This window comes from Juglans microcarpa x Juglans regia, chromosome 3S, assembly GCF_004785595.1.
Source record: "Juglans microcarpa x Juglans regia isolate MS1-56 chromosome 3S, Jm3101_v1.0, whole genome shotgun sequence".
Taxonomy (NCBI): Eukaryota; Viridiplantae; Streptophyta; class Magnoliopsida; order Fagales; family Juglandaceae; genus Juglans; species Juglans microcarpa x Juglans regia.
The window spans coordinates 4,314,076-4,331,543 of NC_054599.1; the positions used below are offsets into that span (position 1 = coordinate 4,314,076).

Here is a 17,468-nt window from a genome sequence, read left to right on the forward strand (position 1 = left end):
GAGATTTTAAGTTATGATTTTCATGACAAATTTTGAGAAATTTTAATAAATGTTTTGTGCACTCTCATTTATGATCTTAGTATTTTAATACAAAATGACTATTTATTATAAAGAATCTTTGTACTTGGCGCTTCCTTTAGAATAAAAAAATTTATATATTTTTAAATCAAGTTTGATAGTAGAACTTCAACTTCTCCGAAAATTTTTAAAAGTGACTTTATTCTTAACTGTAAGAAGAAGAGGGGTGTTACAATAATGAATAATGTTTCCTTTTTGTACAAACAGAAACTGACTGCCACAAGGAGTGTCAACATAATGCAGTACCAGTTATGATGCTCTATTACACATGATGGGTGCTGCACCATTCTATAGGTAATTTCAACGATCTCCAGCTTCAGTCATTACATTTCTGGAAATAATGCCTGTAAATTCTTCAATGGTTCTTTGCTCTCTCATTCTGTGGTTGTGATTTTCTAAATCGACCCATCGGTAGTATCATTCCTCTCGCACCAGGATCGTGCCGTATCTTTTAATAATCAATTGAAGGATACAGATGGTACAAAATTTTCTATTATTTCCTTCTACCAACTTTCACCTAACTTTCATGCATGCCGTGGGGCACCTTTACAGATCACACGTGCAGTCATTTGCTACAATGAGAAAAATTTGAACTTACTCGGACTGCTGATCAGATGGGATATGGCCAAAGATATCAGGACATGAATCCCACTGTCCCCGTTCTCTGGCTTCCCAATACCCACCAATATAGCGGTATGTATCACTCCCTTTATCTTTCACAAACCACCGTGGTTTCCATCCCCGCTCTTGCATCCTTCGAGCCTGAATCCCAATTGAAACAATATCCCATAATGAATATGACATATTCATCTAAAAACATGAGGCAACCTGCCATTATAGATTTAGTAATTGCCTAGGTGCCTGGCTAGTGGCCAAGTTTGTTACTATATCGGCAGCTTTGCATTATTCATAGATTTGAAGCAACTTCTTGTGCATAATAGAAACACCAAAATCAATCATCATATAAATAGTATCCTCCCGTCAAAAGTTAAATTATTCAAAGAAACGTTGCACAACTTGTTAGACACCACACTTCAAGGTGTTAAAATCCAAAATGATAACTACCAAAATTTCATTGACACACTAACCATCCAACCAAAACAATCGATGCACACAGTGCACAAACAACAACGGGTCCATATACAAATTAGATGGACATTTCTTTGAAGAGAAATGTTTTAGCCACAAAGAGATTCCATAAAAGCAGACCAACAAAATGATGTGATTTGACGTGGTACGTTAGATTATAAAGTTATTTTTTTTGTAAAGTAGATCTAACATAACATATCAAGCAACGTCAGTTTGTTGGTTTACTTTTGTGGAATCTCTTTATGGTAGGGGTGGGCAGTGGGGGCCCACACCCCGTTATCCCGCCCTGTAGGGAGAATACCCAGTGAGGGGCAGGGGGCAGGCTGACTCCAGCAGGGCCCCGCCTCTCCACCGCTCCGCTCCACTATATATAAAAAGATAAATTTTAAATATTTATATAAATAAATATATTGTATATAGGTATATATACAATTTGTTGAAAACTTGAAGTTGTATTTAAGTTACTGGATTGCATTGACCTCTTATATAAAGGTTGGCCTAGGAGGCCAAGACAATTCAAAATACAACTCTAATGAGTTTAAATTCTTTTTGTATTTATAAAATTTTAATTTATAGTTTAAATTATATTATAATTTTGGTCCAAAAAAATATTTTTGGACCCAAAAATAGTTTTTAGATCCAATGAGTCATGGGTAAATATTGGCCTGGGCGGGGCGGATGAGATTTTCGACCCCGCCCTGCCTTGTGGGGGCGGGGTTGAAGACCCTTCCCTCACATGGTGGGGGGTACATCGCGCCCCGCACCATGCGGGTATCACCCCTACTTTATGGTTGTAGCACTTCTCTTCTTTGAATGACGCCCCCCACCATGCGGGTATCACCCCTACTTTATGGTTGTAGCACTTCTCTTCTTTGAATGATGGTTTTCTAGTTCCTATCATCACAACAATGGTTTATCCAACCTGCCCTTGAAATACCCAACTAGCAAGTGGTTCGACAGAAATTGTTCCATATTCCATACGAAAATTTTGTCCTCTTGGTAAGCATTTATACTAGATCCTATCCTTTTAATTTGCATGTTCAACCACTAGGTATCTTATCATCTTCAAATGCTCTTCCACCATCACTAGTGATGAGAGAGGATGGTCTTCAATATGTTAGTCTTCGCTATTGGAGGGAGTGGACATCTCCCAGATCATTGTAGACAATTTCTGTAACTTGCCTGTTGTTAGAAGGTTAAGAAACATGGCTAATGCAGGCCAGACTCGGAAAGATATCATGGAAGAAAATGTTATTCTTAAATAATATCTCTACAGATAGGATTTCAATTTCACCAAGATGAGGACAACCTTTTTGCTCAGGTTAACCGAGTGAAGAGAAAACGGGGGTTCATGGATATGACTTCGCCTTTGTGGGCTCTTTTAGGTTGGCGGAAACGAAAACCTTAAAGATTGGATATCTTATTCTATTTTGAGATCTTATGGTTTTCTTGAGTAATGATAAAGATCCATCCTTGTTAATTATGTAATTACCCTAGTGAGTGGCTCGTGGATATGAATTCGCCCTTGTAGACTTCTTTTTTTCTGGTTTGTGAGTGAGGGTGGACACCATTCTGCTCTCGCCTGCCTCAAGAAGTTGGACTAGTTGCTCCTTTGTACACATCAATATGAGGAAAACATAGACATAGAAAGGCTTTGATATAGGAATAACCTGGAATCTTTTGCAAAAGCTTTTGATGAAGGGAGTCACCATCAATAGTCAACAATGGCAATTAGTAATTAGTATGCACTGCTTTATGAAATGCTTTGGCCCATCGCCCATAGTTACTGAGGAACTTTGCTTGCATCTGTTTTTAGCAGTCTACAAGATGTTTAATGCTATCTAGAGATTTTATGGTTTTCTTGAGTAATACTATAGGCCAATCGTTGTTAATTATGTAATTATTCAACTACTAATATCTGGGTGTTGAGTTGACAGTACAGTAAACATGCAACATAATGTTTACCTGCCGTTGCCGCTGCTCCAAACGCAATTTCTCTGCATTTGCCATTTCATACTCTCCATTTTCCAAATACCTTTGATCAGGTCTTAGCCTTGAATCCGTAGGCGGCAACTTTTCCTGTATATATATATATATATATAAATGTATGAATGAAATAGAAATGAATATGCCAACAAATCACCAAAAAAAAAGCATGTAGTGCATCTGGACAGACACCCAAGTGAAATTATGCTATTTCCAATATATCCATTGGTAGCAACATTAGGATTTCAATGAATCACCATTATTTTATGGCAACCATCCTAGGGAACTCATTATTATGTTATGAAAGAAATCCAATGCGTACTAGATCAAATATACTTTCCCTTAGCATAGCTTTTCCATAACTCATAATGAAACAAAGAAGGTTGGAGTTAAAATTAGGAAGTTCAATGAACTCATAAAAAAGTACCTTCAGTCCAGGGGTGAGCTCATTCAATGTGATGGCAAAGCGTGTTAAGTTATATCTAGTGAGAAATTCGGGAGGCTTGCTTCGCTTCCAGAGCAGGCAGGCATCTGATAAAGACTCCCATCCTTTCCCCTTCCCAGAAGAGTCTCCTATCACATAATACATACTTTCATCCCACTTTCCGAAGAGAGTTGCCACTGTTTTTCCATTCCTGTCTTGAACTACACCATGTACCTGAAAAACAACCATGTTTATATAATCCAATTATACTCCCGACTCCTGATAACATTTCAAGTAGGTAAAAACACCAAACCACAGGATGGAACTCAAATTTACATCACCCAATAACTTTCTAAAATGCCACATAAGAAGCCTGCTGAATGAGAGTTAGATGGAATCCAGTTTATCAGTCTATTAGTTATTTCCCACAAGTGAGAAAAATATTATTATCTTTAGTAACAATTTCTCTTTTGTTCATACTAATAATACAGAACACCTACACAAAAATGAGATGCTTGGCTTGTATCCTCAAAATATATAAGCCTGGATGATATTTCTCTTCTTTTCAGCAGTCAGAATAAGACAGCAAGCAAAATAAACAGGCAAGATTACAAAATGACAATGCAAGTCCTTGAATAGGTAGCCTCATAAGATGCAGAAAGGGTGTAGGCTCCACCTTAGATAACCTACTCCCTCAAAGCAAGAAGCAACAACCGTATCTAATTTCAGAAAACTAGGCCTTTGGCCGTTGCATATACAAATACTTTGTTTTAAATAAGATGTATTAGACTGTGCTGCTAACTTTTTCCTTTATTTACCAATCAGAAAAACTTTTTCCCTTATTACTTTATTTTTTAAATTTATTGCCTTCTTAAATTCGTATTTTTCTATTTAAAGTATAAAAATTCCAATATACTCTACAAGTGCCACACTAAGTAATTACACTGATATTAGTAACAGAACTATTATGCCATAGATGTTAGATAATGCTAATACAAAGTTTCTGATGACAAAATCGTGCATACAGTTTCCTCTCCTCAGCCAAATCAAATCAAAGTACATTTTACAAACCGCACTTCTCTTCATTAGCCATGATGCAAAAATAATTTGCAATAATGACAATGGAACGTAGACAATCATCATTATTTCTTACGCAAGAGACCTAGATATTTATATCTATGAAATTTTGAGACCTAGAGAGCACCTGATGAGGATTTCGGGCAATGATCGACTGCTCCTTGAATTTCAGCTTACATGAATAATCATAATTTCCTTGTATGCGCATTGTACCATAGTGATCGCAATACAGCTTTCCCAAAATGAGATTGTATATTGATGTTGTGACCTGACAGAAGAGAGCCCGTTTCAAACTGGAACTGAACATGGAAAGAAGATCACATGAACCATTGGAGAAATACCTTACTCCACTGAAAAACTTCCCCATCATCAAATTCCAAAGTCAAAATACCAACAGGATCAAGTTGAATTGATCGCCCCCAAAATTTGCTCTTTAAATTGCTATCCCCCCAGAATTTCCATCCCGTTCCCTCACAGTGACATGCAACAATCATAGGGTGATGACTGACCTGACACCAAAAGTGAAAGTAACTTAGCAAATTTTATTCCCAATATCAAAAGAAACTTCAAAGCAAGCCCAAAAGAGCAATTGTACACATGAAAGGTATGGTCTTTTCAAAATCACCTATGAGGGAACATGGGATTTTTCTATGAATTTCAGACACTTGTATAGAATAATTTCTCATGCCCTGAAAACTTAATAATTTAATGCCAAATTCTCCAAAAGAGGAGTTGCTAACTTAGTACATTTATGACAATCTATATCACCATTGCGTAAAGTCCCATATTACCCAATTTAAGTTAGAGGCTCCTCCCTCTTTTGGGAAGAAATCATATGAGGGTACGCTAGTTCAACAGCTTTTAACTACATCAGTAAGCATTATAATGACATTTTTGGACAAGTTACACTTTATCACTCTAAACTACCATTTCATTCTCAAACATTACCAAACTATAACTCGTTAAAACTCATCCCATAAATCTAGTGGCTTCATAGCTCAACTACTTAAATAAAAAACCATTTAAAATGCGACATATCCATTGATGTGACTGGGGATGACAATGTTCAGATGAAAAACTAGTAGCTCGGGGGATAAAATGTAATTTTGTTAAAAAAAAAAAACCATATTGCATCCCCCCTCACCCAGAAAATAGAAGAACAATATAATTTATGAAAACATTATGCTTCCAATGAAAAATTTATGCTTTTGATTCATTCCATCACCCACTTGTGTCATTAAATTTACAATTGCAAGGTTAAATTTAAATTTTGTTTTTTAACATCTTAAAAAAGGATAGGTTTGGCAAGTGGGATGAGACACGAAATTCTCATCTCATCTCATCTCATCATTACAACTTTTTCAAATTCACACAAAAAATAATAAACAATTCAACTTTTTCAAATCTCAATTCAACTTTTTCAAATCCCAAAACAATAATTATATTAAAAAATAATATTTTAAACTTTCATCTAAAACCAAAATTCTCATCTTAATAATATTTTAGTGAACATCTCTAGAATCATGCTTAGGTGCCACTACAATTTAGACGAACTAATGTACACCATAGTCTTGATTTTTAAAATATTTGAGAAAAACAAATTATAAAATGGAAAGACCAAATTGGTAATGTATTCGAAGTGTCAAAATAGAAAATGATACCTTCTCTGAGAAAAAGTGGAGGCCTTTATCTGGATAATCAGCCTCATAGGTTTCCCCTAATAATGGATTAAATGGTTTGCATATTCTTCCTTCAGTTGAAGAATATCCAGAAACAGCAAAAGCAGCAACATTAAGAATCCTCATGAGGTTATTACCCTGCAATGTATCAAGAAGGAAACAAAAAGTTAAACAAAGGAATAAATACACCAAAAGAAATCCATAACGGCAATAGCATCTAAGAATACTGTTTAAAAGGCTCTGCATCCATACCAAGTTTAAATCACTCATAATCACATTGAGCAACATTGCCTGATCAAAACAATATTCAGAGAGTTTACCAAATACTTCTCAACTAGATTTGAAACCAAATTGCTCACAGGGCAGTGTGCCAAAATAGGCAGCATAAGAAACAACAAAATATGGTACGAAATGTAAGCAATAAATGAAATATTCTCTTCCTCTAATGCTCTAAAACTCTCAAGCAAACTAACAAAAATTATTCACAAATTGGTACATCTCCATAAGCGTCTTTCATATTCAGCTGAAACTGACACCAAGTGTCTGGAAGGTAAAACCTGTGATATTATTGATGTTTTCCTAACTCTCCTAGAGAGGCCACTAGTGGTGGGTGCCTTACATACAAATTGAACAAGAAAATAACAAAAATTCTGGAGGCATCAGTCAAACCACCATAATCACCAAAATTACAAAGTCTACAGTTAAACACATCTTCCCAATACATTGATTACTAAAAAGGTTGAGAGAGAGAAAGAAAGAATCATTTGAAACCATAAGTTACAAGATACTCAATAGATATGAGTTCCACGATAAAAAATCTAAAAGCAATCACTTATTGGAGGCAAACTAAAATCATGATTTTCGAGAATACCCTATAAGCATATAAGCATTTCAGTAATCCAGGAATGACAGAAATATGAAGATAAATACGCAAACATTTTTTTAGAATGAAAAAACAGCATCAAGTTCTTACTTGCATACGTACCCTTTTCCCCCACTCGTATGCTCGATCAATGAGATATGAATATTCCAAATCCTCAAAACATTTTTGCAGGGAAGAGAGAGGCTCATTGAAGTAAACGGGAAGACATATTTTTGTGAGATCCTTTCCAATGTTATCTTTAATCATTGACCAAAGACTAACAGCCTTCTCTTTTTCAACAGGGTCAGGCAATTTCTTACGTCGCTTAACATGTGGATAGTTAGTTCCAACAGATCTAATAGAAGGGTCAACATCATCTTCAGGTTCAATTGCAATACCACCATCATCAGAAGAGAAAGATGATACCCGCAAATCAGACCCATTACTTTTGAACGAGCTGGATGACAGAAAGTCGCGAGTGTCAAAAAATGTATTTTCTTCATCATCTGTTTCTTCCTCCGCAGCATCAACCCTTTCATTATCATCTTCAGATTCACTAGGACTTCTTTCTGAGAAACAGAAATTTAACATTGAAATTACTAAATAAGAATAAATCAAGAGAGAGAACTTGAAAAGATAATAAGAGGAGAAAAACACCCAAAACCGTTGGTACAACTAACCATTTTCAAAAAAGATTTAATCCAAATAAGAATAACAACAAACTAAGGCCATATACAAGAAATGTGATGATATAAGGATTCAGGTTACTAAAAAAGGAAAAAAAACTCGGATTGGTAAAACCCTAAATAAATTATTCAAATTATTAAGGTCACAACAATCACAACTACAAAAGCTTGAACTGCAATATTTGGGTACCAACTCAGCCCTTCAGGAAAAAAAGGGGTGGTGTTATAAGTATAAAGTCAACTGCACATTCATAGTTATAATGTTTTAGGTATACAACAACTAAAAACAAGGTATTGTTCTCAAATCCAATTTGATTTATGATCCGTACTCATCCTAACCCACATAGGCGAGTAATCATTTAGTGATGGGTTGCAATGGCAAACACATTAGATTCCTCTAGTATAATAGTATTGTTCTTTATGGCAAACAAGACAAATCCAAATAAAAAATCATGGACTGTCCAGGAAGAGGCAAGTAGTTAATATAATTGGGATTATATTAGCTAATCCAGTGGAAGGCAAGCAAATTAATTTCTGACATCAATAATAAAGAGCTGCAAGATTTTGACACATCTCGTCACCTTTTAAAATAATAGAGAGATGCCCTTCTCATGCATTTACAATTATCAGATCATCCAGCTCATATTGACTTTAAATCTAATACGTGCTTATGAACAGATTATAGCATACCATCTTACCACTGAATTTGTCTTGCCTTAATCTAGAAGAAGCCCCTTGATCATTGCACTGTCTTTGGCTCTCATCAACCACCGTATTCTCCAGATCAACCTTTTCTGTCTACGTAATGCAGTATAAAAGCAATTTCTTAGCGGGACACAAAATAATTTAAGAATTTACCCTGTACCAGAAGGTCAATTTTCATTTGATAGGGACACTCAGACCCAATAAATACCTTATCTGAACACAAAACAGGCTTCGAGAAATAAATGTCAAGAAATCATAACTCACTTGTACATGATATTATTTTTGTGCTCGAAGACTACACTTTACGAAGTAAATTGTCTACAGACAGTCACAGAAGAAAATTTCAGTCTTTGAGTGGTAAACTTATGGTCAACCTGCCACTAACCAGAACTTAGCTTGCAGATCACTACACCAGAAAAATACACTGAATTTCATAAATCACCAAGCAAGTACGACAAATGTGAAGTGTTAAGATGCATGATAAGCCTGAAAAAAAGAAGAAGATGCTAAGATGAAGAAAATGGGAAAGCAGAAGAATGTGAGGTGGTTAAGGACTTGCATAACTACGTAAAGCATCAAGTAGAGCATCCTGATATAGAATCACCCACTTAGTCTTCCACCCTTCACTTAAACCATAAACCACAAATGCTAGAAATCTATCGTTAATATACAAAATTGAAGTTTAATTAATACTTGTGCATCCAAGACTAGCAAAGTTAAAGAACGTAGTCTATTTGCTTTGCAGTAAAACATGGTAGTTTCACTATGCATGCATGCAACATTCAACCTACCAATTTGCCTTCTCCTAGGAATTCCACTTTATGGGAATGACACAAATCTTTAGGAAGAAAATTCAAAACATGAGATTATCTAAAGTTAATTACCGCTAAAACAACTAGGGCGATGATTACCTTTGCCAACAAATCACAACAACCATTAACTAGAAAACAACCGTTAATTACATCCACTGCTACCAAAATGATTATGCTGCTACAAACTTCTAATTATTTCCCTCGCAACGCTGAGAACTAGAAAACTACTATATTTGTTGATGGTCTCTATGCCTCAACAAAAACTTATGGCCACGAAAAGATTAACTAAAGTTGAATCTTTTTGTGGAGATTATGCTCTGGGTATAAATGAGGACTCTACTGTTACCTGTTTAACAGCATTTCAGCAAACAACAATAAAAACAATAACCTGCTTACTAGAAAACTGAAAATCTATGAGAATCACTGGCCATATCATTTCTAACATGAACTTCCAAAAAAGATATTCATATTCGCCCACAGGTTATAGAACGGAAAGATGTTAAATTACACAATGAAACGGAATTTATTTTGTAATCCTATGATCTGATGACCTCAGCATAAGCCCTTAATTAAAACAGAATTCACACATTTACCTAACCTCAAAATTGACACTAAAATCAATTTAAAAATTAGAAGAATCATTACCTCTCAAAAAGTTAGAAGAATTTTTAATAAAAACTAAAATTATTTCAACATAGATATACAGGTGTTCAAAAAACCCGTCCCCTCGGTACTCTATACAAAACGATCACAGTTTTTAAAAAAAATGGAAAATTACAACTCTATCAATAGTTACAAATGAAAAGAACGATCCCAAACACCCAGCCTCCTAGCAATTTATTCAAGAGGTTGAGGCATAGAGTTCTATGCAATAGAAGAAGGAGAGACCGAAAAAGAATTCTGAATTCGACTGCCGCGAAGTTTTTTAGATTTCATTACATGTACCTCTAGCTGCCGCAACGTGTCAATGAGGAGCCACTGTTTCTGCTTTAGCAGCACTAGTTGGCTCTGCAGCACCGCAAACTCGCTCCTCATGATTTGCTCGCTGTCCTGGATGGCTGCCTCTCCAACACCCTCTTCCAAAAGCCGCTGTCTCAGCTTCTCGGTTGACATAGTGAAATTATCTATGGGAGCCATCAGCTCGCTGTTTGACATCCGTGGGAACATGTCCTTCACAGCTTGCAATGCCTCCATCCACGCTTCTCGATCTTCACGCATCTCAGCCCTTAGATGGAGCTTCTTTGTGCCAGTGAAAATCGAGAATCTTTTGTCATCTGATTTGCTTTCACGAATTGAGGAAACCTGCAACATACCATCAAAATGAATAAAAAAAAAAAAAAAAATCATACACGGACAGAAAGACCTGAGGAAGATTAGTAATTAGAGGTTAGAATTAAAGATCCTTCGTATTAATCCAATGCAAACTTAGAGCATAAAATCAATATAATATTATAAATATCAACACAAGAAAATTTGCGAGAGAAGCTAGATCGACACGGATAAACTTAAATTAGCAAATAAAAATGAAAACCGCTATTTAGAATAATGGAAAATATTTATAAATGATTTTAGATAAAAGTTAAAAATTAAATTTAAAACTATTAAAATATTATTTTTTATATTATTATTATTTAAAAATTTAAAAAAATAAAGAGAATTTAAAAAATTTGTAATGATAAAATAGATGAGATAAACCGTTTTTATATACTCGACCAAATAGAGAATAATTCACACCGTGTGGTTACTCTCCAAGAATTAGAGAAAAATAATAATTACTCTGGTTGACCAAGACCTTGAGATGAATTTCGCCGAAGGGTTTGCGGGGAAGTTGTTGCTGCGAATGCGAGGTTCCATTCTGGTACCTCGAAATCCTTCGTATAGACTCCTCGCCGATGACCTTCGATCCTTTCTCGGTGTCTCGATTCACCACGATCTTATCGGGTCCATGAATCTTATAGTACGATAAAACGCCGTCCTGCAAGACGAACCACCGCGGCCTCCATCCTTTCCCGTAATTCACCCACTTGTAAAGTATCCCCGAGACCCCGTTCCCCACTATATCATTGATCTTCACGTCCACCGGCTGCTCCCTTGCCGAGTGAGACACCGTCGCCGGCGAAGCCGTCGTTCGCGGCTTGGTCAATATCCTTCCGTAATCCCCGTTATTGTCGCCGTGGATTTGTTTGTTTCCGGTTCGGGCACTAGAATCGTATCTTGCCGACGTGGCCTCGGGGAGAGGCGGTATGTGGCGGAGCGCCGGGGATTGCTCGCACATGGTGAACACGCAGCAGAAGGAATGCATAAGGAAATGAATTAATACAAAAGACCGGTCAGATCGCCGACTCGGAGCACGTTCTTCACGGTAGATATGAGACTCATGAGAGTCTCCATGGTTTCTTCTTGGTCAACGAAATGGCCAGATATGAATGACAATTGGCAAGGAAACGGAGGTTTACCAAGGGGGAATAGGATAAAGCGGTTATCGCTTCAGGTATTTGAAGAAAAATGTTGAATCAGTAGTGGAGGTAGCCGGGTAGAGAAGGAAACCGGCGAGAGAGAAGGAAGAGGCCGGCGAGTTGAGATGGTGGCAGGACGGGTAAAGAATGCACAAGTTGAGTTGGGGAAGTTGGGACTGCACGGATTTTAAATACGAAGAAGATAGTTGCAGTTGGTGTTTTTTCTTTGAAAAAAAAAAAAGAAAACAGATGTGGTTGGTTTTAGAGTTTATGATTGGGTGCGTATTTAACACTACACTGTTCTGTTGTCCTGCCTCGTGGACGACTGCGCGTGTTTGTGCCGCGTTACCCTTCGGGTAATGTTATACCGTTGTAGGATATACAGTTCTCGCATAAAAAAAGGGAATAATGCTATGCGACCGACATTTCTAACCTGACCGACAAGTGGAAATGCTTTTTATTTTTATTGTTTTTATTTAATATTTTTTATATATTTTAAAATATTTTAATAAAATAAAAATATATCAATTCATTCATAATCACTTTTTTAATTATTAAGTTAAAAAAATAAATAATATAAAATACAATCAGCCAATTTTATCGTTCTAAGTAATAATTTTTAAAAAATTGTGAGGTCATTGTAAAAAAAAAATTTCATATAAATTTTAGATTTATCTATTTTTTTAAAAGTACACACAAACGATATATTTTAAAACTATAAATATTATTTCTAATAATTCAATATATAAAGTTTTTTTTTAATTTTGTATAGAGTAAATATTTATCTTTTTATTAATTTTAATTATATTAAGTGATGTGTTATATTTAGGACTTGTTTGAATAGAGAAATGATTTCATCTCATCATTATAACTTTATCAAATTTTTACACAAAATATAATAAAAATTTAATTTTTTTAAAGTTTAAAATAATAATAATATTAAAAAATAATATTCTTACAATATTATATTTAATTCATTTAAAACTATCTTATCTCACTATTTTAAATTATATAAAGAAAAATATTTAAAATGTGACATATTAATTAATGTGTTTAGAAATTTAAAAAAATTTTTTTTTTTTTTTTTGTAATATCAAGTCATACTAAATGATGTGTTGTACTTGATGTAACTTTTAATTTAGTGACTCCCTACTAAACTTATTTAAAACGTGTCAAATTATTCAATATAATTGTGATGATAAAATTTAATATTAATACAAATATTGTTATTTTGTGATTTCAAGCTGGTATTTTTGAAAATAAAATAAAATTGTTTGGTTTGGGCGTGTATAGACCAGTATTTTAAATTTCGTACTGTACTAGTCGGTACGGTTGAAATTTTTTATTTTGGCCGTCCGGCCGGTATAAGTACTTTACCTATTTCGTACCGGTCAAAATACCGGCCGTACCGGCTAGTACCGATCGTACCAGCCTCAATTTCGGCCTGTGTATTTTTTTTTTCGTTTTTTCAAGCTACAAGTTTATTTTTTAATCCCAATTCAGACTAGATTATTTATAATTTATATATATTTATATATAGACTATTATTTTGGAATATAATTTTTGTATATATTTATATATATAATTTATTTATAGATCGATTATCCCGAAACGTTATCTCGAAACGCTATCTCGAAACGGTACTGGTATCGAAATATTTTGTTCCAGTGCCTTAACCAGTACGGCATCCGGTACGATATTCAAAACATTGATATAGACGGGGTGCATGGGCAGCAGTAGAATCAAATTTTGTTTATTGGTCTCAATCCATTCGCACTTATTTTAAAAAAAAATTAGTATAATATCTACATAAAAATATATTTTAATAAATTTCACTCTTTTTTAAAAGAAATACGATACACTTATATAACTTATAACTATATCTAACATTAATAGAAACATAATTACTTCTTACATAGAAATTATATAAAAAAAAAAGTTTATAAATTCATGCGAAAGCGTGAGATATTAATATATTAGATTGTAAGAATTTGATTTAAGACATTTCAATTTGCAAGTCTTTCCACATAAGATGTGTGTGTGTGTATATATATAACAGTAAGTACCATTTATATTTTATATTTTTAGGATTAAGATTTTACGTACCAATGGATCTTAGTCCCAGCTTATTTCTTGATGAAATTTTCACTATATATTTTATCTATAATAAATGATATCTATAGTTATAAATTATACAAATACTGCCTATTTTTTTTTAAAAAAAAGTTAGTAAATATAAAATCTACATAAAAAATTAATTTTTTAATACTTGATCCAACTCTTTTTTAAAAGAATATGCGGTACTCATATAATCTATGATTATATATATCTTTATTCTTAATTATTTAATATTTTTAGAATAAAATGACATAATACTTCATTATAAAATAATTAAATTATTTAAATTATTTATATAAAAAATAATAATTCACTATATAAGTGATTAGAAATTATTTATTACATTTCACTTGTGAATTTATCATTTAATGTCACATCATGAGATGATGGGAGGATGATAGAAATTAGGATAATGAATAGATTTTTTCTAAACGAAAGAGTAATGCCATGTAGGGGTGTAAATTTAAACCGAAAAACTGGTCCGGACCAGACTGGTTGGAAAAAATATATATATAAAAATTAATTTTATATATTATACAAAATATCTACATATATAAGTTTTATATATAATATATAATCATATATTAAATTTTTATATATAATATATAATTATATATGATACATGAAATAATTTTATATTATAATTTATAAATTATAATATAAAATGTTAATTTTAAATATAAACATTTGTAATTTGTTTGATCATATGTTATTAATATAATTATATATAAAATAATGTTAGTATAATTTATAAAATAAAAGTTTAATCTTAAAGATGAATTATTTAATTAATCATATAGTTTAAACATAATATATATATTAAATTATTAATAACATTTTATCATAAAAAAATAATACTTCATTATATATTTTTTACATTTTAAAAAATTCAAAAAACCGGATTAGATCGGATTAAACTGAAAATCAATAAAACCAAATATACTGATTTAAAAGGATTTTGAAAAATAAAAAATTAGGACATACTAATTTCATCTTAAATTTTATTCAAAATCGGATCGAATGAACCGGTTACACCACTGCCACGGAGCTTATTGAGGTGAACAAAGCACCGCTTTTGCTGAGCAATAAATTAATAAATAAAATGACTGCTTTTCGTGATGGACCGATGGAATATCGGTTTCGTTGGGACGGTGTTTACTACGTGGCAATAGGATGAGGGGCCAAGTGGCTCCAGATGTTGCGGCGCCTCCTACCTACATGCACGCACAAATGGAAGACCTCATGCCACTCGCATTGCAAAGCTAAATATCAGTGTCTAATTAAGGCTTTGTTATACATTGAGATAAAAATTAAAAATAAAATAAAATATTATTATAAAATATTATTTTAATATTATTTTTATTTTAAGATTTAAAAAAATTAAACTATTTATTTTATTTTGTATAGAAATTTAAAAAAATTATAATAATTAGTTTAAATGAGATGAGATAAAATAAAAAATTTTGTAAAAATAAACGAAACATAAATTTTACCCAATTTGTATTAAAGTGGTCTTTTAAATGTTAGGTTAATGTTTAATATTGTTGCTTTTATAGTGTTAAATTGTCAATTATCTCAAAATTTTAATTCTTATATACATCATCTTAAATTCTCCGTTCTAATTCGAATGGTTTGATTTGTAGTGTAGACATCCTCTTAAATTTATTTATCCATTCTAGGTGATTTTATTTTGATATGGTTTGTTTGATTGTTAAAATCAACACAACTTATCTTAAATCAATCATTGATAAGACTTATTATTTTTTTAACTTATCGTAAAAAAATTAAACACATCTTAACTTACTTCATATATTTAAACATATATATTATTTTATTTATATTAAAACATATCTCAACGAGACTTATAAAATATTATTATTTACAAATCAATTTGAATCATTTAAAATTATATCAACATCCAAACGTAGGCTTAATATTATTCACGTGAGAGTTTTGAAAATTCACATAAATATTTAAATATCAGTTATTTTTCGAATTATGGCACTTCTTTACCACTCCTATTATTGGGATTTTACATACGAAAAGCATAACATTTTTCAAATATTAAAATAATACTTTAATTTGAATTATTCGAGAAAAAGCTAATGAAAGCATGAATGTGAGGTAGCTTAAATTGTTTTATCCAGAGAGTAGGTATGCGGATATCCCAATGGAGAGATTCGAAATTCTTTCCTGTCTAACTACCAATGTTAGAATAGGAGATAATACATAATAAAGTCTTAGAAAAGCTAATTTTGAAAACTCAAGCGAGTAACAATAGTATTATTAAACTTATTTTATATGCTTATTTTTATATGACTGAAACTCGATTAAAAGATTTAGGACTCGTTTGTTTTTAGAGATGAGATGAGATGAGATTAAAGTTAAAAAGTTAAATAAAATATTATTAAAATATCTTTTTTAATATTATTTTGTTTTGGAATTTGAAAAAGTTGAATTGTTTATTTTATTTTGTGTGGAGATTTGAGAAAATTATAATGATGAAGTGAGATGAGATAAGATGAGATGAGATGTTTCCTGAAAACAAACGAGGCCTTAGATTGTGTTTGAATGTTGACATAAGTTCAGTTAAGTTGAGTTCTTTATGAATAGTAGTGAGTTGAGTAGTAAAAAACTTATGTGTGATCCATCCAAAATTAAATTTAAAGTGTATTTAGATGTTAATATGAGTTTAGTACTTTTTATAAGAAATTAGAAAAGGTCGTGGATCCCATGTATAAGAAGGTTTTGAGTTGAGATGAGTTTAATAATTTGAGAGTTGGGTATTTTGATGTTAGACTCAGCTTACAATTAGACTAAACTCGATTGAGTTCAATAACCAAACGAAGCCTTAAAGCCGAGATTGAGCATTTTTGCATTTTTTCTTTTATAGCAAATATAGAAGTAAATGAGCAAAATGTTAACAAGTAAGAGCTTGTTTTCAAAGTGAGATTATTTCATTTCATTTGAAAACTTTTCATTATTTTATTTTCAAATATAATTCAAATATAAATATTTTTTAATTTTAAATCTTCAATTTTTTTATTTAATTATTATCTAATCATTACAATTTTTTTTTAAAATTCCAAACAAAACACAAAAAAAAAAAATTCAAAATCCAAAATAAAAAATAGTATTAAAAATTATATTCTAATAAGATATCCTAACTCAAACAATTTTATTATTATTTACAAATAGTTTCACTATTATTTACAAAATTATTATCATATCTCATTACTCAAACATGCTTAAAAAGGAGGTCAAAATAATATTTACAATGAAGGATGTAGAGTGGATGGATAATATTGGAAATGCATCTAGTGATATCGTTGGATGCGACCCATTTTGCTAGGATTGTGCACGGTGAAATTGATATTAATTTAAATTGCCTTTCACTAGAGAACATTTTTAGATGCGAGTCGATGTCATTTAACCATCGAAATTGAATAATGTTAAATATAAATATAAAGTGTGTAAATGCTGCATAATTCTTTTG

The 17,468-nt window shown here is 32.4% G+C and overlaps 1 protein-coding gene across 2 annotated transcripts; it reads right to left on the reverse strand.

Annotated features, from left to right (window-relative positions):
- Positions 1-206: 206 nt before the first annotated feature.
- LOC121258513 (oxysterol-binding protein-related protein 1C-like) lies at positions 207-12,067 on the reverse strand. Of its 2 annotated transcripts, none has more exons than XM_041160047.1 (10): positions 11,191-12,067; positions 10,344-10,700; positions 8,580-8,679; positions 7,307-7,767; positions 6,316-6,471; positions 4,996-5,163; positions 4,782-4,922; positions 3,581-3,811; positions 3,133-3,246; positions 207-840 (listed from the first exon to the last, which is right to left on the reverse strand). In XM_041160047.1, exons 1-10 carry the CDS (start codon positions 11,698-11,700, stop codon positions 673-675), a joined length of 2,406 nt encoding a protein of 801 aa, XP_041015981.1. In that variant the 5' UTR covers positions 11,701-12,067; the 3' UTR covers positions 207-672. The 2 variants fall into 2 exon arrangements, with proteins under 2 accessions (XP_041015981.1, XP_041015982.1); XM_041160048.1 differs by having other exon boundaries at positions 7,319-7,767; positions 11,191-12,065.
- Between the last annotated feature and the right edge of the window lie 5,401 nt (positions 12,068-17,468).

Excerpts from the sequence above, each read along its gene's own strand:
- LOC121258513 (XM_041160047.1), bottom strand. The coding sequence starts at position 11,700 with ATGCATTCCTTCTGCTGCGTGTTCACCATGTGCGAGCAATCCCCGGCG. Across the intron at positions 7,768-8,579 it reads AAGGCAAGACAAATTCAGTG|CAGAAAGAAGTCCTAGTGAA; the intron begins GTAAGATGGTAT and ends ATTTCTGTTTCT. Across the intron at positions 6,472-7,306 it reads GGAAAAGGGTACGTATGCAA|GGTAATAACCTCATGAGGAT; the intron begins GTAAGAACTTGA and ends GATACATTGCAG.